The sequence below is a fragment of the Caloenas nicobarica genome, chromosome 1 (genome assembly GCF_036013445.1).
Source record: "Caloenas nicobarica isolate bCalNic1 chromosome 1, bCalNic1.hap1, whole genome shotgun sequence".
Taxonomy (NCBI): Eukaryota; Metazoa; Chordata; class Aves; order Columbiformes; family Columbidae; genus Caloenas; species Caloenas nicobarica.
The window spans coordinates 89,117,081-89,144,388 of record NC_088245.1 but is presented as its reverse complement, the minus strand read 5'-3'; the positions used below and the strand labels follow the sequence as shown (position 1 = coordinate 89,144,388).

Sequence of the window (27,308 nt, the reverse complement as noted above, 5' to 3'; positions counted from 1 at the left end):
TGTCGTCGTATGATGTGACTCTCTCCAGTAGCTCCATATCTCTCCTGTACTGGGGAGCCCAGAACTGGACAGGGAACTCCAGGTGTGGCCTCACCAGTGCTGAGTAGAAAGGAAGGACCAGTTCCCTTGACCTGACACAGCCCAGAATACAATTAGCCTTGTTTGCTACAAAGGCACATTGCTGGCTCATGTTCAACTTGATGCCACCATGCCTAGGTCCTTTTCTGCCAAGCTACTTTCCAGCCAGTCAGCCCTCACCATGAACTCATGCATTGGGTTATTTCTCTCCAGGTGCATAACTTTGCCTTTGCCCTTGTTCAGTTTTATGAGGTTCCTGCCTGTCCATTTCTCCAGCCTGTCGAGACCCCTCTGAACAGCAGCATGACCCTCTGGTGTTTCAACCACTCCTCCCAGTTTTGTACCATCAGAATACTTGCTGAGGGTATACTCTACCCCACTATCGTGATCATTAATGAAGATGTTGAGCAGGACTCATACCACTGATCACTACCCTCTAGGCCAGGCCATTCAGCCATTTTTCAATCCACCTCAGTGTTTAGTTATCTAGCCCATATTTCAACAGCTTCTTTATGAGGAGACAGTGCCAAAGGCCTTACTGAAGTCAAGGCAGACAATATCAACTGCTCTTGCCTCATCTACCAAGACAGTCATTTTATCACAGAAGGTTAACAAGTTGGTTAAGAATGACTTTCCCTTGGTGAATCTATGCTGACTGATCAACTTCTTGTTCTTCATGTGCTTGGAAATTGCTTCCAGGATTAGCTGTTCCATCATCCCAGGGATCGAGGTGAGTCTGAGCAGCCTTTAGTTCCCTGAGTTCTCCTTCCCACAATTTCTGAAGATAGAAGTGGCACTCATGTTACTCCAGTCCTCTTTACCAATTGCCATGATGATTCAAACATTATTAAGAGTGGGCTTGCAGCAACATCACAGCCAGCTCCCTCGGTATTCATGAGTGCATCCCTCCAGGTTGCATGGACTTACATATGTCCAGTTTGCTTATGTTCCATCAATGAAGGGTAACCATACTGAGCTGTAGTAACATAGCCAGTAGATCAAGGGAAGTGGTTGTAGCTTGCTGTTCACTGGGATGCCAGTTCAATATAGGTGTTACAGCCTGAGGACAGCTGAGTAAAATTGCAGGGTGTTATTCTGTGGCATATTCTTCTCTGGCTGGGGCCACAGTCCCAAAGTAGTCAGCTGTGCACTTCCCTTGAAATTACCAAATGAGCCAAGTTTGCTTAGCAACACGACTTCCTGGCTAATGATTCATAGAAATACGCATTTGATAAAATGTTGTTCTTTGGTGGTTGCTGCAGAAAACTGTGGCTGCAACCACTGCCTGTGTAGTCAACTCTCCAGTCTACTCTCCAGATCAGGCAAGCTTTTGCACTGGCAAACCATTTGGTTTGGTGACCAACCAATGGCAATAACAATTTTGCAGTGACAAACACAGCTGCTGACAGGTAGTATGTGCAAACACAAGGCACGGAGAAGGAGAAAAACACAGGAGGAACAGTCTTTACTGGAATATAAAATAGTCTCCTTTCTACACAGATTTTGTTTATATAGCCAGATTACCTTCAGGTGAAAGTAAAGATTCTTTTTCAAGTTTAGTTCCTTCCAAGTATGTCTGCAAGGGCTCATAATTCTCAGAGGATATTCTAATTATGCTTGAAATGTTAATCCCAAGCTCAAACATCACAAGCAACAGCTGAGGGTTGTGGAAATCCAAAATTATAAAGTAATGATGGGCACCATCATCTGGTTCATCATCTGTTCAAAACACAACAAAAACAGATTAGAGCATGGACATTCAACAGCTAAACAAAACTCAGTTTTTTCTTAACTCTATAGGGATGCTGCAAATTAAAGTCACAGAAACAGTTCTTTTATAGCCTCATTGGGATAACAACATAACATAAGTTTAAAAATATTATGTGCACTAGACTGAAGTCTTCTGTAGCAAACCACCTAGAACTCAGCAGGAAGAACAGAAGTCAGAAGTAGTAATTGTTCAGAGAAGCACCAGGAGAAAAACTGGAGAAGCTGATTAAAAGTGGAATGCTAGCTGTAGCAGCATTTCTGTAATTCCTTCTCTTTAAGGAGGAGTGTAATGTCAGGACACACTCACATGCTTTAATGGTAGTTTAAGCTATCCTATTTCATCCTGCATAAAGCTGGCCAGGGAGCACACACAGAGTAAATTACTGTGTCTTAGACAAGAGATTACATTAGCTGTAATAATTCTGAAGGATTAGCTGCAGGTATGACCTGACTCACTGCTGGTTGTTCCCTGCTCAACAGGTTCATGTTTCCTAGATGGACTCCCTGTCAAAACCCTCATAATTCACCCCGGTAATACCAGCTCAGGCTAGATTGATGGGCTGAGGGCAACTGTATGAGGTTGGTTCAACAAGACCAAGTGCCAGGTCCTGCACTTGGATAATGACGACCCCATGCAATGCTACAGGTTTGGGGAAAAGTGGCTGGAAAGCTGCCTGGCTTCTGCCAGGACCTGGGAGTGTTGACCAACAGTGGCTGAACATGAGCCAGCAGTGTGCCCAGGTGGCCAAGAAGACCAACAGCATCCTGGCTTGTATCAGCAATAGTGTGGCCAGCAGGACTAGGGAAGCGATCATCTCCCTGTACTCGGCGCTGGTGGGGTTGCACCTTGAAACCTGTGTTCAGTTTTGGGCCTCTCAATACAAGAAAGACATTGAGGTGCTGGAGCAAGTTTAGAAAAGGTGAATGTAGCTGGTGGAGGGGCTGGAGCACAAGTCTTAGGAGGAGCGGCTGAGGGAACTGGGGCTGTTTAGCCTGGAGAAAAGGAGGCTGAGGGGAGACCTTATCGCTTTCTACAACTACCTGAAAGAAGGTTGTAGTGAGGTGGGTGTCAGCCTCTTCTCTCAAGTAGCAAGAGATAGGATGAGAGGAAATGGCCTCAAGTTGCACCAGGGGAGGTTTAAATTGGATATTAGGAAAAATTTCTTCATGGAAAGGGTTGTCAGGTATTAGAACAGGATGCCCTGGGAAGTGGTTGAGTCACCATCCCTGGAAGTGTTTAAAAGGTGGGTAGAATGAGGTTGTCAAGGACATGGTTTAGAGGTGGACTTGGCAGTCCTAAGTTAACGGTTGGACTTGATGATCTTAACAGTCTTTTCCAACCAAATTAGTCTATCATTCATGAAGCAGCAAGGTCAGATTATCTTTTCCATTGTTAGGTAGTTCCTTATTGTCTTCAGACTGGAAATCAATCCAATGAATACAATTATTTTGAATGAGTCAGAATCGATTCATTTATTATTAAGCCCACCTGTGTGGATGCACAATGAATGTGGTGAATTGTTCAAAATGGCTTCAGATCAGTACAGTCGTGACTGTAAAATTAAATACAGTACGAGTGACCAAGCACAAAATACCTCAACAACTTCTCCTTTGAGGCAATCTGCAAATATCACCATTTTGTAAATATCCTTGGGACTAACGAGACAAGTCCCAGTCAATAAAATCATAGTTTAACAGCAGCGCTACTAGTTCATAATATAAAGCTACTAAGCATACTAAACAAAGATACTTTTCATGGCTGTTAGTTTTTGCAAGCAGTTTGTATTTTCCTTACTTTGTCTTCTCATTAACTGTGACTAACGAGGCAGAAAAGTATGGATATCTTACACAGGTACCTGATGTTTTCTGCTGAAGGGAGCAAAAATGTTGGAGGTGGTAAAATTGTTTCTTTGGGGCCTAATGGAAGCACATTAATACCCATCCAAAGCCACTCTGTACTGTACTTTCTGTACCAATTTTAGTAAAATGACATGAGTTCTCTACATCACTTCAGCTTGGATTCTTAAAGGCATGAATGTTTCTTTGAACACTTCTGCTTTCAGGCCCTGAAAAACCTTAAAATCATCAAAAGAATGTTATAGCCAAACCTCATCTGCGAACATGAGGAGCTATGTGCAGATAGCTACTGTTCTGTTCTTGCACACTTTTGTCAGCCTCAAGAGATTGAGACTTGCTCTAAACGCTGGACCACTTTTTAGATGTTTGAAGAGTGCCATTGATCTCAGATGAGATGCAGATGAAGTCTGATGAGAGAGTGAGGAAAGCCTGCAGCAGTTCAACTAGGGAATGGCTGGTACACATAACGCATCCAAAAAATCAGCAAGTGCTTCTCCAGTGGGAGTGATCCTGTTTATGCTGATGTAGCTCAAACATATTATGGTCCAAATTAAATACAACTGTGAGCTAAAGAGGAGAGCTATGCATATTCTCCAATATTTTTTGTAATGATGGGTGTTGTGTATTAAGAATAAAGATTTTCTCAGCACTAGTTAGCATATTATTCTTTACCTCATATAGCTTGTTTCTGGAGTAGATTTCTCAGTCTAGTCTCAGTTCTATCCACATGTTTTTACAGCAAATGAAATCATATTCCCTTTGTACAGAAACTGGCTTTATCCCCAGACAAGGGTAGACACGTCTGTTACACTTTATGATACAAGGAGAAAGCCACCTTTGGATTCTGACACAAATGCATTTAGTTATTCCAAACTTTTTCTGAAAGAAAGGTTTTCTGTAGGATTTGTTTAGCAACTTCCTTTTAGTCTCACACATGCTAAAACATTTTGATGTCAACATGCTACACATACCTCATCTGTATTTTATTTCTTGGGCTGTACAATCTATTCTAATACTGAGCAGAACACAGTGCCCTCTTCAAATGCAAAGTGGCAATGCTTTAATACTGCCAAATAGATCTTCACTTTTCAAAATGGAAGAAAACAAAGTACTCAGAAGCTAAGTTGCAAGATTTCTAGTAAGTGTATCAGTAGTATATCTGCATTTTTTACATACCAATATATTTGGCTTGCTCTTCCACTTCTCCCCGTCGCTTCAGTTGGGTCTCCTTTTTATCAGTGACTGGCGCTAGAGAGCCCAATTCTGTCTTTTTTCTTTTCTTTTCTTTCTCAGATGTCTTGGTACTAGAACCCTTCTTGCCAAGTTTCTCTTTTCCTCCATCTTTTCCCTTTTGTCGCTCTTCTTCTGCCTGACAAGATGAATAAACTAAGTTCTCATTGTAGCCTTTGTGCAGAGCAAAGGGCAGACTGCTGTAAAATTTTAGTAGTTCAGTTCTTTAATGTGAGTACTTTTCCCTCTCAGCCACTATAATGTTGATGTCGTGAAGCTGTCTTGAATACTCTGCTTTATCCTTCTCAAACACACCATTCAGTTTATTATATTCTTACTACATCATAGTGTTAAGACTTCACATTGAAAAGGAACTGTGAGAGGTAAGTAGACATTTTACCTACAAAACTAATGAAATGCATACTGGTAGAAAGACAAGTAAAGAATCATTGTGCTTTAGTTAATGCTACTTGCATCAGCCAGAAACTTTCCCTGGACTGAAGAGAAGTAAGACAAAACCTCAGTTTTTCTTAAGTCTTTATTATCTGTGTTATCACTCTTGAGTATGGTGTAAAATGGTACCGGCACCATTTTTCTTTGATGTAAATACCTGTCCAGTATAAACTAGAACCAAGAGTCCTGTGCTCATTTCACACAGGATATTACTCAGCCATTCTCGTTATTTTCAAACAAAACCACCTACATTGAGTTCTGCTCAGTAATTTAAGAGTAAAGAATGAAAAAAGATTTTGTAAGTATCCCAAAGCCTCACACTATAAATCCAGAAAGCTCAGAGCCAGTCTAAAATTAAAATAATACAAAAGATATTAAGGTAAAGTGAGGTGCTGTAAGAGCAAGAAAGCCTTCACCTTATTTCTACCCAGCAGCAGTGCTATGCACTAACTATGCAAGAATGACACTTAAGGATTGTAAAGCTAAATTAAAGACAATAAGCCATTAATAACTTACTGTTACTATCCTGCTGGTGTCACTTCAAAGGCCATTAATGCAATGAGAAAAGCTCTCCATGCAAATGAGATAGGGTAGTTGAGTCTACACAGTTGCTTTCCCTAGATCCAACTGTAAAAGCAGACTGTCCAGCTGTAGAAGCTGTGTATAGTTCAAGTTCCAAACCAAAGCAGAAAATCTTTCCCTGCTTTTCCCTTTCTGTAAAATTTAGAAATGCCTTCAAGAGATTCTTCAACTTATCTGTGCTGTGAAATGGGAGATTTGGATCCTTTTATTATTGTCTTTCAAGTTTATTCCACTTTAGACATTCCAAACCAAATATTTTGATACTACTACTTTGAATTCTAAGCTGATGAACACATCAAAACAGACGATACAATCATCAGGCTACAAAGTTCCCAATCAGCTTTATCTATTGCATCTGCATAATTTTATTTAATTAAGTCTCAAATAAGCAGAGACATTTGAGAACTTGCCAAGATTCCAACAAAGAACACTAGATGACCTTAACAGCTCAGGAAGTAAAAGCCTCTCCTTTCTAGGACTCTTTTCTTTTTCCTCTCAATGCCATATTTCTCCTTCCCTACAAGGTGCAGCTTTTTGTGGAGTTTCTAATCTTCCATTAGCTTTACATTCTGCAATTTTGTTATTTTAAGCTTCATATTACAGAACCTTACCACCTGAAACAGTTTTCTAATTAAGAGACACTCTCTTCTGCATATTAATTTAAATGCATACACCTGTCAACTGATGACAAGTTTCTGCTCCTGATGCAATACAGAAATTTCATAATGGTTTATTTTTGCTTATTCACTTTATGCTTTTCTTCTGCCAATCTTTCATATTAACTAAACTAAAAAACAACAGAGAGCTATGTTGGCTTTCTGAGAACTGATCTGCTAGTAAAATCCTGGTTTCAACCCTCGAGTTGTTGGCAATGCAACTTGTACTGTACAAGCTAGTTAGAAAGGATTAAAAACTTTATGGCAGACAACTTCAGAGTTGGAAATTTAAATTAAAACCCAGTTTCTGTACTGCAGAGCATCCTCATAGCCAACAGCCCTCCCAATTCCTGACTCTGTCTTTGTCCTTCAACTACTGCTCTCATGTCTGTCATACTTTGATATAGATATAATTGAGAAGAGGTGACAACTTTGTCCAGATTGCTTGGCTAAAACAGAAAAGAAATTCTAAGTTCCAGAGATTCTTCAGCCTTCAACTATAATCAGATTCTCCAGGGAAATAAAATTACAGTTACAAGAAGAATCTTGCCAAATCAAAGCTAAAGGCTCCATTTTAATATTGAAGTGTCTAATCGATAAGCTTTTTTTTTTTTTTTTACAGTTTACTTATCAGGACTGACTGATACCTAAGAGAAAAGCCATTTTTTCTTCATTCAGTATTAAAAAAAAAAATTGAGAGGCTTCAGCCTCTCAATTTCTCATGAGATTAAGACCACTTTTTTTTTCTCAGATTCTTCATATATTACTGTGGCTTACATTATCATTTGCTAATCAGTTTTGCAATTGACTTCTCTGGGAACAGGACACAACTTTAATTTATCACCTAGCATTTAATGTTCTTGTACTTGTGCGCTATACTTCATCCACCAATTATTCCCACAAACAGAAATATGGATAAGAAAATTTACAGACTTTTCAAACTACACAAAATCCATGAAACCATTTTCTTCTTGCATCTTTTACATGCATAGACTGCTTAGCTCTCCATGTCATCACATTTTACATTATAGTTTTTGATCAATTAACAAGGTAAATTATTGCTGTGATTACATGACCTTCTGATAACGGTCTTCAGCTGCACGAATGTTCACTAGTAAAGGACTATAGCAAAAACCAACTGTTCAGTAAGTTGTTGAAATGTACCACTGACAACATATTTTGTTTTAATTACAGATGCTAGAAAGCAGTTCTGAGAAGCAGACTTGAAGATGTGAACTATTTGGAGAGAGTTCAGAGGAGAGGAAAAGACAATCAAAACCTAGTAGCCACAACATATATTTGGATTTTTTCAGTTAAATGAGGGAAGGTAGGAACTGTGCCCATATACAGTGAGAAGTGAAGCAGTAATGGGTTTAAATGAGAGCAGAATTGATAAGGTTAGAAACATTTTCCAAATTGCAGAAATAGTTGAGCAGTAATACTGATTGCTGTAGAAAAGTGAAAGCACAGCTGTAGAATGTTTTAAGAACTGGTTCAACAAACATCTGCCAGAAATAGTTTATGTATATTTTATCCTGCCCTAAGGCTGGAGGATGGAACAGATAACTTCTCCAAATTTCCTCCAGAGAGGTTATTCATGATAATAACTTCTTCATAGTGCTGCTCTGCATCTATCTTTGATACCTTTCAAGTAATAACCTTTCCTGCCTTTACTTCAGCAGAGATATATTCAGCTGAAGCCAGATTCTAGCTCTATTTTTGATTGGTCATAAGACTCAGCTAAACCACTACTACTTATTAATCTAGCAAAGGCTTCTTGCATGTTACTTTTTCTTTTCTTCTTCTTTTTTTTTTTTTCTCCTTTCCCTGTGTCACCTGCATTTGAGTAGGTGTTTCTTCTCCAAAATCTAATTAACTTAAAAAGATAAACTTCTATTCACATTTCTCTCCAATGACAGATCTAAGAAGTTAAGTATGAGGAGAAAGCACTAGTGCAAACAGCACTAGAGTGGAGGTGCCTTCATAAAATTAATTAAGCATCCTCCATGAGGCATACTACGGTACCTTCTTTTCAGCTTCTCTTCTCTGAAGGTCCTTCTGTTTGAGACAAAGCAGTTGAAATTTCAACAGCTTTCCAGTTAGCGTTACAGGAATTTCTTCACCCCTATCCAGAATGGCTTTGGCTACTTCTATCACCTACAGAGGAAAAAAAAAACCCAAAGTAACTGTTACTTGTGTAGTTTAAATATTGCATTTGACACATATTTTGCATGCTGAAATGAGGAAGTGCTAGATCACATTGTACAACCTGAGGATCAAAATGGCCACACTTTCTGAAAAACAACGTAACAGTAAGATGCATAGCTATTGTTTGGTTCCTAAGACCTCAAACACAGTTACATTTGCACCAGTATGAGATAAAACTAGAATGGAGAAAACTTCTGTGATATATGTAAGGGTTAACAGACACACAGTTCTTAAAGTAAAATGTCATTTTTTTAGGTTTTAAACAGAGAAGCAACATTAAGCAATTACTTTTTATAAAGCAATAAGTTAAAAACATTTAACAGATAGCAAATCAAGGGGAATAGTTTGGAGTACTGTCTACAAAGTGACTAGTGTCTGAGGCACTAGCCCTGAATGAAAGATAAAAACTTCTTGAAAGGAATTTGAGGGTCTGTCTTACTGAAAATACACCCCCTCCCTGTGTAATTCTGATTCTGTTGGTATGCAGCCTAATTGGGGTGAAATAAGGCTATTGAGTTTTCTTAGGGTGATGACAGCAGCGGGAACATACAGCTGCATTGTCCAGATGTGTGGCATTGACAGGCTGTTTTATGACTATGTTTTTTACAGCTTGTTTCCACTAAATTTCATACAACTTACTAACATCTGGACCGTTTTCCTTGGAGCCTCATAACCACTTTATTTACTGCGAAAAAAATAAAATAACATAAAAATACCATAAAAAGTTGTTATATGTTTCTTTTCACTTGTGTTGTCTCTGTAATAAAGTTCACCTATGTAGGAAGCACTGCTGAGGAATAATATAACCATAATATTTTCCTACTTTTGTTTTTAAGCAACCATCAGCTTTATTTATAACCATGGGCTGAATTAGGTGTTACTCAAATGTTCTGACATGTTTCTCTTTTCCCCTCTTGGAGCAATTATAGTTGGGCACATATGGTGTCAATTTTGCTTGCTAACATTCAGACAATGAAGGTGCACACTGCATCTCACTGAACTGTGTCTTGTCTAATGCAAACATCACCATTAGCATTGAGCTTTCAGAGTTTCTTGCCCAGCTTAGAAAATTTCACTTCTCAAGTGAAACCTAGGTAAGCAAACATAGCTACTAAAAATGCTTCTCTGAATAAAACAAAGCCAAAATGAAATCCAGACTATTATATGCCAAATTATTGTTTCATACAAATGAAAGCAAAGTACAGAAAAAGACATCTCCTAAAATTCAGATTTTTCTGAATCGCATAACAGGGAGACAAAACAACCAAAATATTTGCATTTATAAACCCTCCCTAAACAATCCTGCCCCTCCAACACTAATAAACCTAATGATCTCCTTAACATACACATATGAAAATGCATAATGGTTAAGATCAGATCTGCTTTACATCTTTTGTATTGGGAGTAAGACTACCCACTGGTCACTATCTCAACAAGCCAACCATAGAAGGCTTCTAGAAAGACTCCCATTGACTTCAGAGTCATGGCAGAAAATCAAGGATATGTTAAGAACAGACTTAAAAAATCCCATGGACTGTAGGCACACTAGAAACTACTGGATTTTCCAACAAAAAATAGTCACCCAGAGCCAGCTACAGAAAATCTGTGCTCTGAAAGAGAGAGACTCTGGTAGAAATATCATAGTAATCTCCCTTAGAGAGAAAAATTCTCATATAGATTTTTTTTTTTTTTGCAGAAGCAGTGTTAACAGCCTATGGAAAGGGATGCTTCCCAATTGCCTAATCTAGATGAGCTGCACATTTCTTGAAACACAATAGATGGGAAACAGGGATTCTGGAAGGATTCCTGAAAAGTGTATATATAGTAACCCAGCTCAATGGCAGTTGCTGATTTATCGTTCACGGCAGAGGGACGGAACACTTAGACTCTTTTACAACCCATTCTTCCTGAGAACTTCAAAGCATTTTACCAGTTAAAAGAAATAACATCATTTTTATACATATTTTGTAGATTGATAATGCAGAAATGAAGAGACTTGTCCAAGGTCTACAGTGAGCTGGACAACTCTGAGTGGGTGGGAAGGACAGCTTTTCTTACATGAGGTGTTAGCAAAGTATAAACCAAACTCTATTTAACATGAGTACATTCCATGACTGTGGAGAGAGGTCAGACAAATAACACAAAGATAAAATGAGCACACTACATTTCACAATACAAAGAAAGCAAATAGTTTTTCATACAGCAATGTAAAAATCTGCTTTATGCATAAGCAAATGAAAAACAATCCTTCATCACTGCTACTTTAAAGACATAACATAGATCAATCCATGCACAGTAGATAAAAGAAATGAAATTTATTACACATATGCATATGCACTTCATTTGTGGCCCTGTAAATTATGCAGGCACCTGGCATAAACACTTAAGGATCCACAGAGCCTCAATAAAAGAAAAAGCTGAAGACAAAGACTTGGTAGGAGTACAGAAAGAATTTTTTGGGATACTATGAGGTGGATTCATTTCAGATTGGCTGTACTTCATCCCGCCAGTGATGACCTTTTTCTTATGTGAGAAACTGTGGAAACTTGGATGGACAAACTCAGTTAGGTAGGGCCTCTTTGCCTTTAAAGGAAGAGGAAACAGCATTCCTCACACAGCAGGGGTCACATTTGTGAAGTGCAGAAAGGCCTCAGTGATGCAGTATTTGATCTCATATGGTGGCAGTATGAACCACGCAGAGATTTAACTGCCTGATGCAAAGGGCATGTATTTCAAGCCATTCAAACATGGCATGAGTGCTTGTAGATGACGCTATACTACTGGCAGATGCCAGCGCCATTGAGACAGGAGGTGGGTCTTAAAAGTTAGGGAAACATTTAAATCCATAGTCTTTATGGTATCTTTCTTTGAAATGCCTCCTTTTCAATATACAGAACCACTGTTGCTGCTAATCATAATAAAAAAATCTTTCAAAGTGATAAATTGCATTATCAACTTCCACAACTTAATTGATACTTAGAAGCAGTAGCGTCACTTGCTATGAACAGCGGTCAGCCTGTTTCCTATGTTAGTTCTCTCGTATTCAGGATGAGCTTTCTAAAGCTCTGTCTTCTCCCCTGTTCTTGAACTGTAATAAACGCATCACATATACATCAGACTCATACAGAACTTCATAAAAGAAACATAATGGTTCCTAGAACTTCTTAGTAATTCAAATCCCTTAATAGCTGACACAGTGCAAGCCAATTTGAGGCAGGAGAGACATCAATCAAGAGGCTATATGGACTACACATACCAACCAAGTTATCATTCACTGTTCAAATGTATTTTCCTAAGCAAGCTAATAAAAGCAGTGAAAAAAAAAGTGACCTTCACTTATTACAATCTGCCAGCAGTATCACGAATCCCTCATAAGAAGCTTTCAAGACAGACTATGGAACAAAAGCTGCATGTGTCATACTGATAAATTTATTTGTCCAAAGAAGGCTTCTTTACATATACTACTAAATATTTCCAAATCTGCTGATGTCATTTCATTGACTATAGCATACTACGATGGATCATTCTCAAAGAATAGCAGAAAAGCACTGAGTTGACTGAAACAACTTTTTTCAGATAACACCTGCAGTGTGTTGAAAGGCAATTTAGTCTCTACTATCAGACCATTCACCTAATTTCATTTTTCCTCTCAGAATCTCCTCCCAACTATGATGTCAAAAGATCAACTGCTTAATCATTATCCTTCATTGGTGATTTAATGACTCACAATTCAAACTGAGCTTAAGGAGTCATGTAAATCGGTAAATCAATTGCATATCTGAACAGAGTTCCATATAGAGCCTACGTATCCACAAGGCAGACTGTTAAATTTAAGCTAAGCCAATAAATCACCTTCGTTAACCAACGAAGACTCTACTAACATGTATCTCAGAGAATTTTAAAAAATAAAGTAGATTTGATGATTCCTTCTGGCACTCAGAGTCCTTTTCAAGCAAATCTACTAAAATAAGAATAGGACACTTTCACTATTGAGCAATACTAAGCAAATATGTATGCTGTTCCTCTACTAAATATCTGCCTTTCTATTGTGAGAACATTTCTCAAAGCAGCAGCAATGGCTGTTTGTGCCCTAGAAAAATATGTTGTCGCTCATATGAGTGAGTCTGTTTTTTGCCAAATCACAACACAACTTGATCGGGTTAGCAGAAACCTAGTTAGAAATACCTATTGTAAGAAGGTCTGTTCTTTAAACCTCTCTCTACAGAAAATGTGCAACCTGAGGGCATACCTTAGCTGGTTTAATCTCAGCAATGCAGAATGAGAACTTTCTAAGATGTGTATAGGGTATGTGGCTTAATGTTACAAGTAATTAAACAATGTTTTAAGGGAAATACAAACAGGTGAACAAGCTAATTTAAGTAAAGATAAGAAAATACATTACATAAAAATTAGGGTAACCTTTCCCCTTGTCTTTATTACAAAGCTTATACAAGAGCTATCACCATCTGTGACATGTATCTCCTATCTGACCACCTAACTGCTACCAGAACAAGATGCTTTAAGGGAAGACAAAATACAATACAAATATGCAGTGATGCCAAAGATCAGACATTAGCATTGCTATTTCAGGAAGGAGGAGTTCTATGCATAGAGAAAGTTTTCTCATGTGACCTTTCAGATACCTGTTTGCTTTTAACACACTGATTGCAGGGGAGATAATTGAAATAGCACTTAAGTGATTTCTGAAGAACTCCTACAAAACCCAGACCTTTTAAAAAGAGAGGATAGGCCAGTTTGCTGTGTTCTGTGCTTGGAAGCAGAGAGATATTGTTCTGATTCAATCTTGAAATGTTTGCAGCTCGGTGGTATGAATCTGCCCAGCAAGTCTTTCCATTGTGTAGTAGAATATTTTCTTGCTCCGAGAAGTAAATTTTCTCCAGTAATTCCAGCCAACCAGATCCACCCAATGAGCATTATAGATCTAAAAAATTCGGTCATGCTTCTCTAATGTTGCATCTGGCTAGGAAGAGAAGCCAATCAGAGGTGGAACAAAAAGATTTAAGAAGCAAAGCTGTCTCATCAACCCTTGTGCTAGAAGAACGCATCTAGCTACATCTTGCCAGAGCTTCCTAAGAAGCCTCAGAACTTATGGGCCAGGAAGTCCCAATAGCCTTGTGGGCTTGGCACCACAAAACTCCTAGGCAGGATCTTTCCACCCTGGTCCAGTTTTGCAACAGGGATTTGGGCTTTTTTTTTTTTTTTTCTTCCTTTGGTGATAAAGGATTCTGGGATTAGTTGCCCTAATTGATAAAAATGTCTTACACACTATTGCAGGGGTGTCAAACTCGTTTTAACCAGGGGCCACATCAGCCTTGCGGTTGCCTTCAAAAGGCCGAATGTAATTTTAGGACTGTATTAATGTAACTACTCCTACATTTATACAGTCCATTGAAGGCAACTGTGAGGCTGATGCGGCCCCAGTGAAAACGAGTTTGATACCCCTGCTCTATTGTCCTTAATTAACCACTTATAGTCATGTGAAATTTTTGAAGGCAACAAAATAGAAAACAGGATTTCCTCTGGCTACTCCAGAGGGTCCCTCTAACAATTTAAGGATGACATTGTTACGGACATAAATGCTGTTTGCTCTAGTCACACAGAGATTTCAACAAAACCTGCATGGAAAAAGCAAGAAATGTTATACCAAGCTGCATATACGCAGGAAACCTTATAATCTACTAAGCAAAACCAACTTCACACCAGTGTTCTAAAGTTATAAATAAATAGATGAATTTCAAAAGGTATCAAGTTTCTTCCCTAGAAAATACATTGTCAATGATTTTCAGTTTTATGAATGGCCTCAGGCCAAATAATTACAACTAACAGTTGTAAAATAATAATATTAATACATGCGGAGAGCATTGCCTCTACAATCCTAGAATTCACTATTCTTAAGTGGAAAGAAAAGATTAACATGCTCAGTTGTCTCCTGTTAATAGTGGAACTTGACCTTTCAGTTTTTAAGAAACAGAAAATTAGAATACAGAGCTTGTTTCCTGCAGTAGCTCAAGATTTTTTGCCCCAGTTTCAGCATTTAGAAATCCTGGTACTTCTTAACTTGACATATTGTCCTTAGAGGGGTCACTGGAAAGGGATGCTGAACTAGAGATACTTTAGAAATTGATTGCAAACAACTACCATTTCTAGGACTGATTAGTTCTTGGTAACAACAGTTCAGTCTCATGGAATAAATAAATCCCAAATGGAAGGCATATAACTTGGTAACTCAAAGGACTACACATGCTACTATTGATCATGCAGTGGCTTTGGATGCTCTGACATGAGCAAAGGCTGATGCAAAGACATGGTGGTATGTCTTTTCTCCTGGTAATATTTTATTCTTTCTAGGTGGCATCGGTTTCCTATATTTGAAATAAAAATCTCTTTGTTGTTATCCAGTGCTCAGAACTATTTACCTGACCACACACACACCTTTCATGCCACTAGGATGACCTAGGTCATTAAGACATCAATACTGGACTGTCATATAGAACACAGAACTAGACAAGATCTTTGCTGTTCTGGAAAAGCAGCTGAACCCAGGCAAATGCCTTTTCTTTCGTCAGGGTATTTTCTTTTGTTTCTGTTTGGCCAAATTATGAGAAGGCATTTGACAGTGATATTCTGCTCTCTTCAGTACTGGTGCTAGCAAGGCAATTGTCTGTCCAAGCAATTTAGCAAGCACTCAGTGAGTGAAAGTCCGTGAGTGAAAGGCATTATGAAATAAGAACTAAGGTGAGCAGGACAAGTAGAAGCTCATGTAGCTTTTTTTTAGTGAGTTCTAGTAAAATCTTCAAGATGTAGGAAATCTTGGAATACCTTAACATTATCTAGGAGGAATGTGGGTAATCCAAGTTTGCACTGCAGTTCATCTGAAGATGCCAAAGATTTGTGGCCTGGGGTGTGAGAGTGGCTGTTTGCATTAGTTTGGCACAGCCATAGGTTGTCCCTACTCAGTTGGCTGCAGAGCAAACTGAATTCCTTGTAAAGGTCTCCTGTGAGATAAAAAGGGGTGTAAATCTAACCTCAGCTGCCTGCAAATACTGATAGTCTTCCATAAGGCTCATTCATACTGATATTCACAAATTGCTGAAGACCAATGGGAGTTGTGAAACTTGCTAAACCGGAGCTATCAAAATTTTTCCTTAACATCCTTTTAAATATACTGACCTAAATACTTGCACCTAGGAGGCAGAGCAGTTAAGCTCTCCTCAGAAGACAACAAATATCTCTGGTAAATGTACCACCTCATGCAGTGGGATCACTCACAAAACATACTGTATTCTGTACTACCATGTACCTGGTAGGAGCTTGCTAACAGATACAAGAGCTGAAAACAGATGAGTTGTTTTTACTGTCGAACGCTCTCATCAAAACAATGACACTCGACAAGTTTTAGCTCCTGAACTGTTCCATTTTACAACGGCTTTTAAAATTAATTTTGTTCTACAGTGGAATGAAAACAAAATCTTCCTAACTTTTATTACAAAATAGAATTCTACTGACATACATTTTTAGACTGAGAAGGCTGGCTTTTAATATGAGTATCTCTACTTTTGAAAAAGCCTATTCTTGACCACAACCTGATGGTGTCTTGTCAATATTGATACAATTCCACAAAAAAATTTCACCTTTAATTATATGTTTCCACAAGAAACCAAAAGCCTTCCTTAAAAATACTCAATGAGCATTACTTCTGAAACTTGTTCCTTCAGTGAAACATATCCTGGCTACTAACCAGTCTTTGTCCTCCTTCAGATGCCACACAACTCACAACAGTTTGCACCTTCTTGGGTGAAAATATTCCTCATCGTACACATTACGTCTGCAACATTAAGAGTTTTGTTTTCACACCAAGCTAAAATCGAAACTTTTGATTTTTATATTCTAGAACTTCTCTATAACATCCTTAACACAAAATAAATGCATACTCCTTGTCCCTTGTGCTACCCTTTTTTTTTTTTGAAGATACTGTGAGAGACAATGGTGAGACAGTCTAAAAAAAGGCACATAAGACCTACTGAAGAGAGGACATAGAAGTTATTTAGAAGTAGAATATCTATTCTTAACTGGTTCATTGAATGAAATTCATGCCATTGGAGTAATAAGGTAGTTTTGAATAATTATGCACATACACATTTTAATATATATTTTAAATATATCTAATATATAACTATATATGATATAATTATATATAAATCACCATCCCTGGAGGTATTTAAAAAACATGTAGATGTGGTGCTTAGGGACACGGTTTAGTCCTGGACTTGGCAGAGTTAGGTTAATGGTTGGACTCAATCTTAAAGGTCTTTTCCAACCTAAATTATTCTATGATTCTATATAATTATATAGAACACAATATATACAAAGATAAATAAAATTTCATAATATAGTAAGAGCACCTATCCCAGGAACTACACCTCAGTTCCCAATCTAAAGTGGACTATCTCTTCACATCATGAGGTGACCAGTACTTCAAATAGTCTTACCAGCAGCAACCTTGACTTCATAACTCTACATTCTACACACTTCTAGCAAAGCATTAATTCACAGAAATGCTTAAAGATTGCTTTAAAGCCCTTGTTTCCTGGCTAAATTAATTCAATTTTTTCCGCTTCAGCTTGTTCATTGCTATGTTTTAATATCCTACAGAAGTTCTTAATATCTTGGGTTATGTATTTTGTGTTGGAAGTGACAGGAGAAGAATCTCTCTCGTTTACACTTAGAAAAAACAACGATCCTTCTGTCTCTGCTACAGCCTATTGCCTATTAAAGCAAGAAGTACTGTGAACATTACACAATTTCCCAAGGATTCTGATAGCACAATCTTACAGAAAACAAAACAAAACAAAAAACAAACCAAAGAAAAACGTCCGTGTACCATATGAATAATTTTAAAACAATGCATGATTCTGTTTCTAACCAATAAACCTTTCATCTTCAAAATGAGCTGTACAAAGCATGAACTAACTAAGATTTATATCCAAGCACTCAACTGAACTGGATTTTAATGGCAAAGCTGTGCATATGACGCTTGGCGGTATAAAGATTTAATCAGAGTGTCTCTTTGGTTTGTTGAAACTGCACAACTAGATTGCTATCTCAGTATGGGTTGGCTATTACATATGTTGACTCAGACAGTAAAACTGGCACTTCCGCTTTTATCAGTCCTGAAGTTTGAAGTATATGAGCTGATACTCCTTCCATGTCAGCAAGGAGGTAACATAAAGTGAGGTTTTGTATGAGAATCATTTGCCTTGCCATGCAGATCTGGAAGCAAGTCAAGAGGAGAATCAAACAGGTCCTGTGTTCAGCCAATGATGAGAAGAAGCAGAGCAATTTGTAATCAAAATTCTGTCTTTTCTATATTCTTTTCTGTTTAAATATTAATCATTCCTGCATGTGACATGCAAGCTAATGTTTGCTTGCTTGTCACATGCAACAATCAAAGAGAGATAATTCAGTGCAATCAGATGGGTAACAGGACCCTGGACAACCTGATTTAAAAGTCTCCACTGTTTCAGATTTAAGGAAGAAAAACAAGAAAAGCACTGGAGAGACAGCAAATGCCAGCAATGATAAGGACAATAACAGATTTACTTTTTTAAAAAACTGTATCAGGAAAAAAATATTCTTAACTTGGCATTGGTCTGGTATGAAATGGAAACAGTAGAAGAATCAAGAAAGATACAGGAAAAGTAGGGCTAATGAGTGACAAAGAGAAGAAAAAAGACATCATTAAAGACAGGTCACAGGATGACTAAAAAAAAAAAAAAAAATCACTTGCAGGAAAGTTTCCTTTAAACTACACCAAACACTTCCACTACATTTGAGGTCCAAAACCCAGATAGTCCATTTACCTTTTCCTTTTCAATATGAATGCCTCCCCCAGCCCCCTGCAAATTATGGGATTTGCTGCTATCACAGACTTCCCTCTATTTCTGTAATGGCCTCTTCTCCTGGGTTGTTCCCATCTTTTCTACTTAGAGAATGCTTCCACTCTTCCACAGTGTACTATACTGAGCCTAGCAGGAGATGAATTTACTCCTTAGGTTGTTTATTTTTAGGAGCTTTTCTAATATGTTTTGACCTATACCTGTCCTCTAGGAATCATAAGTCTAGCAAGTATTTCTGGAGGGCAGTGCACACCGTTCATGCTGCATCTCACCCCCAAAATGCAGGAGACACCAGTGGTTATCTATCCAATGATTAACATCTGGGAAATACTTATTTACAGCTGATTTATTCTGCTCTGGTCTAACAGAATTCCAGGATGAGAATGGGCCACAATTTGGATTTGGCACTTGAGTTGATAATATTTTTCAGTTTAATAACTATAAATAGGTGCCTCGCTGTGAGAAAACAGAATTAGTATGTTAATTCTTAACAGCTAGTGAAATAAAGATTCATATTTTTAATTGCAATTAAGCCTTTTTGGTTACACAGGATGGCTTGTTGTGGAAATGAGCCAGAGCAGCATGGGGAAGGATACTGTTGCTGCTACAAGACTTCAGTTTTGGTGGTACAAGCACAAGAACACATTCTGAAGGCAGCGTTCTGGGATCTACATCCAAACAAAACTGCTCTTGTCACTGCCACTTGTGCCTTTTTCATCTTTGCACAACCCTTTATCCCAAACACCTCAGCTTATCTGAGAGAACCACGAAATTGTTCCACATCTCTCTCCTATCTCTCTCTCTCTCCTGGCCACATCCCTTATTCAATTGTTCATTTTCAGCAACACCATCTATCTACTTCCAGTCATCTCACATGAAGGGGTCACATAAGGCTTCATCTTCTTTCAGAATCTTTTCTCACCATGGTACTACTCCCCAGCTCCAGCTTGTTCCCTTATGAGCATGGGACAAGATTTCTTCTCAAAATTTCCTGGGTAACAATGTCAACTTTCCTGACCCTGTCCCAGTGAGTCCAACAAAAGTGTAAAACTACTACTGCTACTAAAAACTTCCATCCACAGAGCCCCTGAACTCAATCTCACTAGAATTTTCAAGGAAAAAAAAATCTGCTTCATGAACAAATCTAGTATGGAAAATTTAGGCTTGAATAGATTTTCAAAATTCAAAGTTTGGAAACTAAAGCACTGTCATATTTAGTAGTGGTAAAGCACCTTAATTACGCGTGACCTTACTGACCTTAATAGAAAGCTGACAAAACAAATAGGTACATAAACAACAAAAGACAGATACCTTGCTTATAAAATGCATATATTTTATTCAAACATACTGTAGTTTTAGGACTTGTCTGTTGGAAAAACTGTACATGATAAATTAATTGGATTCATTATGAAATCTGTTGATATTTTACAGGAAGCATAACATTTTCCCTTCCATATCTCTTTATAAGAGAGACAGCCTAGTATAATTTAATTAAATACTGGAATCAGCACAAAACTACACATCAGGACTCCTACTCCCATCAAGTCACTTAAGAAACAGAGAAGGTGCTAGACACCTAATTCTCCTGGATTTGCCCTGGACCGCTTCACTTTTTACAATAAGAGTCATAGAAAACACAACACAGTAAGATGATAGAAACACTGAAGAGAATTAATTTGGAATAGCCAAAAATAATTATTTTAAGATGATATCTAATTAGCTTTCAATATACCAAGAGCAGTTTGTTAAAGTTTCTTGACCTAAAGTAGGCTCTGCAGACTGCTGCGCTGAAATGTATTAAAACCCCTGCATTTCAATAGACTCAATGTGCAAGACCAATGACATGGGTAATAATGTTCCTATTAACATCATTAATAACCACATTACTATGCATGTCATCAGTCCCAAATTCACACACATGTACATTTCATATATTCAAAGGCCATTAAGTTTCAGGAATCTCATTTACAGCCTCCTTTGAAACGAATATGTGCTTGTGGTAATGCCAGTGTGTTGAATCCTACCACAGAGAAGAGAACTGATGGAGTGAAGACAGAAACGCTCCCATCAGAAGGACATTTCACAACCCTGTGTTCTGTGCTAACCTTGTACTTGTTTATCCTTACTGCAGTGAAAGCTTTGAATACACAAACTGCACACAGACTTGAAGTGACCGCTCAGGAGCAAATTCTGCCCAGAGAGGCAGGATCCTAATGCTTGTGGCAACATTATCAATCTTCTAATTTGCTACAGCTAGAACGGAAACTGAGTCCAACCAAAAGGTCAGAACAGGCATTTTCTATTCTCTGTTAAAGGAGGGGAGGCAAAAAATGTCTTTGAGGAGTGAAGTAAGTAGCTAATGAGACACAGCACTGACAGCTGGAATTTAATAAGTATCCACTTCACAAGGAAAATTGCTCGTAGTAATTAAATACAGGTATCATACAAAGCTTCTGCTTAGAGCCAGACTTCAAAATCCTCTGTCAGTAGGACTGAAGGGGTTTTACATCCCAGGTAATACAAGGGCAAGTTTGCCTGGGAGGCTAGAACTAAACAAAGAGGGTTAATTGCATAAAATTCACAGTCATGTCAGTGGTAAATAATTCCAAAGGGACTTGTTCAGATAGTCGTCTGGCATTACTGAAAAACAGACTGCAACTAAAAAGACCTGTTATAAAGCCCACCAAAACCTGAGACACATAAAAAGTTTATTAGTCATTGCGGAACTAAAATGCAAACAAGATCTTTTTCGAGGAATCCAAAATTCTTTATGCTCCAGGTCTGTAGGCTCATAAAACTCTACCTGAGAAAATTTTAAACAATCTTCTAATTAATCACAGGATTTTATAACCTCTCACAGGCTGTAAGTAAAACATTAACAAGGTAGGGAGAAGGAAGTCCTCTTTGTACTAAGCATGATCCCTAACCTCACCGACATGCCCCACTGGAGGAACCAGGTTAGAATTTAACATCAAACTGAGGTTATAATGGATACTGGCACACAGAGATGGTGTTTCATTTACAGGACCGCATTCCCATAAATGAAAGTCTCTAAATTACTGGGAGCATCTGTGAGAGCAGTCTAATTATTTTTTCTGCAATTTCTGACACCACCATCAAAATATGACCATGTAACATATTCTTAACATAATAAACCTCATACCCCTAAAAAGACATCTTGATCCTCACTTACTTAGCAGTCCAACAGAACACTGTTGGTATTGGGGAAAAAGAAGCAGTTTAAGTATCTAGATTGTTAAGTGTTTTTATCAGCTACCTCCAATAGATTTGCATTTACTCAGATATGCATAACACAATTACACAGCTGTATTTACTTCAGTGTAAAAGAGCACTGACTGTGCAATACATCCTTTAACCTACCTCATAGTACATAGGCGTATCCTTAACCTTTTTTCCTTTTTGATTCCCGGATTCTCTAATCTGCAAGGAAATAATACATTCTACCATGAGAAGATTTTAAGTTTACACAAATTATTTTACTCATTATTCCCTTTTGCAAACACTATACTCATGCTCCAAAACAGAGAGGAATCATCTTATGGTACCCCTGTATCTCAGGGAAGGCACTTGAAGAACAGTCTGTAACGAAACCTCACTATTTACAGGGAGCAGAACAGTTTATAAAATAAGCTTTTCTTTTTCTATTTTTAACTCCTATGAATCAGTATAACTTTTAAAACTTCCACAAAGTAATTCAATTGAATATGAAACTTATAGTTACCACAGACCAAAGAAGTTAGTATCTAGAAGTGACATCTACAGTTTGGCTTGTTATTAAAAGTTCCTTTCTTGGAGTACCTGTCTGAAAATGTCTTCACGTGTTATCACGCTGAAGAGTTTCCGCTGTGGCACCTGCACAGCAAGGGACAGGGCCTTGGTGTGGATTTCATCCTCAACTTTGGTCCCAACAACAAAAGCGATGCTAGGCTTCCAGTCATCCTACTTTCCAAAATAAAATATTTAAGGTATTAAAACACAAGCAAACAAAAGTGCTCCTCTGTGGTTTCAAGGAGTAAAACTGTAGAGAGGGTTAATCCCTTTAAGATATATTCAACATCACTGTGTTAATCACACTGAAATAAACTGTATACAACCCAAAAAAGCACATACTACTTTGTGCCAATTCCTTCTGCCATCAGATGGCAGCATTATGCTATGGAAAACACAAATGCCTAGTAACAACCTCTACAAACCTCCTCCCTGGAAAACACTGCATTAGCATGACAAAAAATAAAGTAACCTTTAAATGCCACTTGCAGATTTGGCAGTTCAGTAAGCAAACAAGAAGAGAATTTTGAAAATCTGTATTACTGTCATTCAATATATGTATTATTGCCGTTATTTGCTGTAGAAAAAAATAAACTAATTTCAGCTCACTCATCCCAGGAATTAGATAATACCCAGATACTATTTTCTGAAAACTGTAGAATTCTTTGTATGATGTTTTATGAGAGTATATTTTTGTATACCATGATTCTGTGTATACAGTGTTTCACTAAGTATTCTGAACCAAGAAAAATTATTTATCAACGGCAAGTGATATTTCACTACAATATTGACAAAAGAAAAACACTAGCGGTTTTCAAACATTTGCAATAAAATACACATATTTTTATGAAAAAAAATCTGATTTCACCATTAAAGAAATACAGAAAAAGAGAAGTTTGTAACACATTATTTAGTGCTATACATCCACAAGAGCTTCAAAATTACATCATTTAAGCAACTTTTACTGGTTACTGTTCCTTTCCTTCTGCTTTAACCTACTGGAATCCCTTTCATGAAGTGAGTGGCTATTTCCAGAACATCTACATCTCACTCCAGAGTATTCTTTATCAGCATCAGTGGTGCCTGAACCGTAAGAACTTCAAACGGTTGTGCTATACACTCTTCAGGAATCACCAAATTATTTTTTTTGTTGCACATCTGTATGTGTAAACTGCAAGGATATCAATAAAGCTGCATAAAGGTAAATACGGAAAGAGCTTCAGTAAGATCAAGGTAGTCCCCAGGCACTGTCATGCCTATCAGGACAAGGCTAACCAGTCACATACCAGTCCAGTGTGCATTATACCAAGGAAAGATTTTAAAGACAAATTTAAGAGAGGATGGTCACTTGAGGATTTTGATGGAAATGTTTTTATACATGTATATTACATACAAAGTCCTTGTGGAAAAGAGGAACGAAACCTGAGTTGATGGCAAAGTGAGGAAAAGAACCATTCCAAAAAAACCAGTTAGATGTAAATGGTAAAAGGAGAAGATTATTTTTCCAGTTTTGCTGTACCCTTCTTCATTTGTTGCTTCTCTTAGCTTGAAAAAAGTCTACCCTAAATGTTTGTAATTTGAGCAACTGATAACTTGGGATGGGAGAAAGCAACACTTGACATAAGTTTCAAACTAGTAAATGCTTGCATGGAGGGAAATTGTTTGTCATAGTCTTAAGGTAACAAAGCGCAACATCACATGAATATGGGACACCGTGATTATACATACATGCCTCATTTTTTTTTTAACCATGGAATATTCAGAGAAACAAAAAAGATGGAAAGATCACCTGGGTCACTAAGCATGGTCTCCTGTAGCTGCCAGTAGCTACAGAGCAGACACGTAATCCAAAAGGGCCACTACAGTTCCACACATCATAAACTTCCTTTATGTTTTATAGCAGCACAAAATCTTAAGTTTTCAAAATTACAAAATACAGGAGAGTGCAAGAATATCACTGATGCTCTAGGAGCACACAGACATCATGGAATCTAGGAGAGGAGAACGTCCAGCTTACCTGGGACAGCAGGCACTGTTCAATGCAAAAGAAGTGGCAGCAGTGGCCTGTGTGGGGACTGCACCAAGTACACTGAATTTCTTTTTCCCTTTCTGGTTGCCAGGGAGGATGGAGGATGAAACCTCTTCCTGTTTAAAGGTGACAAGATGGCCACCAGCACACAGCACTGTGAAAGAGCTAGTTATTCCAACATTATCATCAAAACGTGCACAGGAGTTGCAGTTAATCTGAGTTCAAGTTAAAGTTGCCATTTCATAGCTGCCAACAGTAGGACACAAAAATGTTACCATTCTTTAAACAGAGAGCATTTAGATGTCCATACTTGTGTGCAAATGCATAATTTTCCAGGCTTTCTGAACTGAGGATGAAATGCCCTCATGTGGCAGTATCCTGGTGTTTCCAGGGCTCGTCAGCAGAGCCGGAGCCTTTAGAATGACCATTCTGCAACATGAGCTAAAGGAGCAATTGGTATCACTATGCTGTCCACTTCGGTGAGGAGCGCCAAAAGAGGGGAGCAAGACTCAGTAAGTCTCATGCACAGATGCTGACAGCACAAGAGAACAAGATTTAGGAATGTCAGGTTCTACTCTAGATGCTAGAGGAAGCATGGTCCAGCAGCAATATAGGGCCTGCTCTCACAACTTAGAATCACAGAATCATTTTGATTGGAAGAGACTGTTCCGATCATCGAGTCCAACCATAATCTAAATCTAGTACTAAACCATGTCCCTAAGAGCCTCATCTATGTGTCTTTTAAACATCTCCAGGAATAGTGATTCCACCACTTCCCTGGGCAGCCTGTTCCTGAAGAACCTGCGGTTCTTCAGATATGCAAAGAAATCTCCAGCAGAGAGTTTTCAAACCTGTGCCTTATGCCTTTTTTAGTTCCTCCTTAAAACATGCTGGTATCTTGGTGGCCACAAATCACACCTGCTTGGCACTGATTAACATCATCCTGCAACAACATGTTCTGTGAAACCTGTCTTCCTTGTAGTCCTGTCTCTTCTTGATCCTTCCACCCCTTGGTCACAAACGTCCCTAGCTCACTTCTCCTTCCACTTCCATTCTCTGTTCCTTATCCGAGTTCCACCAGTTCTCCTAATGCTTCCTGCATTCGTTACTGGCACCCCTAGCTCTCATACTCAGTCTCCTTATCCAGCTAGTTCCTAGTTTCATCATCTGATCCCCTTTCCAGATTTCACCATCCTCAGATGCCTTCTCCAGATCCTTATTCTCTAGCCCCTCTAATGGTTCCCAGGCACTTTCAGAGTTATGTCTGAGCAATGAGACCCTCCTTCGTGACACTTATGCATTCCTTGGAAAGTCACTATAAGCAATGGAGAACGAATTTTTCTGATTTCCACTGTGATGCCCACCTTCAAAGCAGCCTGTAACAAAGCACCAAAGCGAAACATCAGGTTAAGACCTGCTTGTGAAAAGTGAATTTTAAAAAAACCCTTAGGTTTTATCCAAACATAAATATTCTCAGCAAAAGGTATGCCTTCAGCAAAAGGTATGCCCTTGAAATCAGTGTGGCGCATCATCTCCCCCTGCTAAATTCTCTGCTTCAAAGAAACAAGCTGCTAAAGCTTCTCCACAGAACAGCTCTTCAAATATTTATAGCATAGGCAAAACACTGGCTAATATATTAAAAATAAAATACACAGAATGAGCCTCTACAATATAACTGGTAATGAAAATTGTAACCCCACCTAACTTACTTCTACGGAAGTATATGCAGCTCAATACAAGGTCTTGTGCGTGTGAACAGTGTTAGAGGTAGCCCATACCTCCCTAACTGCAAAACAAAGAAACATTCCTTTTGTAAAAAAGGTGTAATACCTAGGGATTGGAGACAGATAAATATCAGAAATAGCTACACACACTTTAACAGGCAATAATGATCCAGAATTCCCAGAGTCACTAATAGCATGTCATTTGTTTCTAAACTGATCAATTTTGAAGTCCTCGAAGATAATTTTTCAGAAAAGCTGAACATTGAGAACAGCAACTGAAGTCATTAAGGACAGTGAATGTGCGGCATTAGTACATAGTTTAAGGTGTTTAATTGACAATGTTCTGTTCTGACCTTAAAAATATATTATTTTTGCAATATTGCTCTTATATTTATCAATACTGTAACAGTATCCTTAATGTTCCAGGCACTGAAAGGATAGAGAAGAAACAGACCTTGCTTCTACAGCTCGCCACCTAAAATCACAACATAAAAATGAGAAGGAAAAGTAGTAAAATGTATACAATTACTTTAAAAATATTTTCTCCCTCAATATACAACTGCTCCTCTACTTAGTTTAATTCTTTCAAATGTTATTGTAGATCTGAGACCCGAGAAGGGATCTGAAAGAGGATAGATTAGTGACCCTAAGGCTACCTCAAATGAGGTTCCTAGCTTAAAGAACAGGGTAGAGAAAACTATAAAAATAACTACTGGGAAAGTGTGGAAACAGTCTAGGGAGGCTGCCATTGAGAGTATAATGCAAGCGCTACACACTGTGAACAAAGACGACCAACATGCAGGGAGTAGACAGCCCACAGAATCAACAATGCTGATTCAAACATGAATGAAAAAAACCTGAAGCTGAATATGTGGCATTGGTAACTGAATACTCCTTAAACAACCTGAAACAAACTCCAGCTAAGGGCAGGCCAGACCACCGTCACAGGAAAACATCCAGTGACAATCATCGTCACAAATGACACTGTCATCCCCCACTCGGTTTTAAAACTCTT

General features: G+C 38.2%; 1 protein-coding gene across 5 annotated transcripts in view; it reads right to left on the bottom strand.

Annotated features, from left to right (window-relative positions):
- SPAG17 (sperm associated antigen 17) overlaps positions 1-27,308 on the bottom strand; it is a 112,226-nt gene that overhangs the window by 80,504 nt on the left and 4,414 nt on the right. For 4 of the 5 annotated variants that reach the window (XR_010606106.1, XM_065633577.1, XM_065633598.1 and 1 more), the window contains exons 2-6: positions 22,571-22,711; positions 22,133-22,192; positions 8,652-8,783; positions 4,882-5,074; positions 1,603-1,797 (exon numbers count right to left, since the gene is read on the bottom strand). Coding sequence is in view for 4 of the 5 variants with exons in the window: in XM_065633577.1 (XP_065489649.1) it covers positions 1,603-1,797; positions 4,882-5,074; positions 8,652-8,783; positions 22,133-22,192; positions 22,571-22,711 (721 nt within the window). In the remaining variant the exon portion in view is untranslated. The remainder of the gene's footprint in view (positions 1-1,602; positions 1,798-4,881; positions 5,075-8,651; positions 8,784-22,132; positions 22,193-22,570; positions 22,712-27,308) is intronic. The other variant, XM_065633586.1, reaches the window with a different exon arrangement.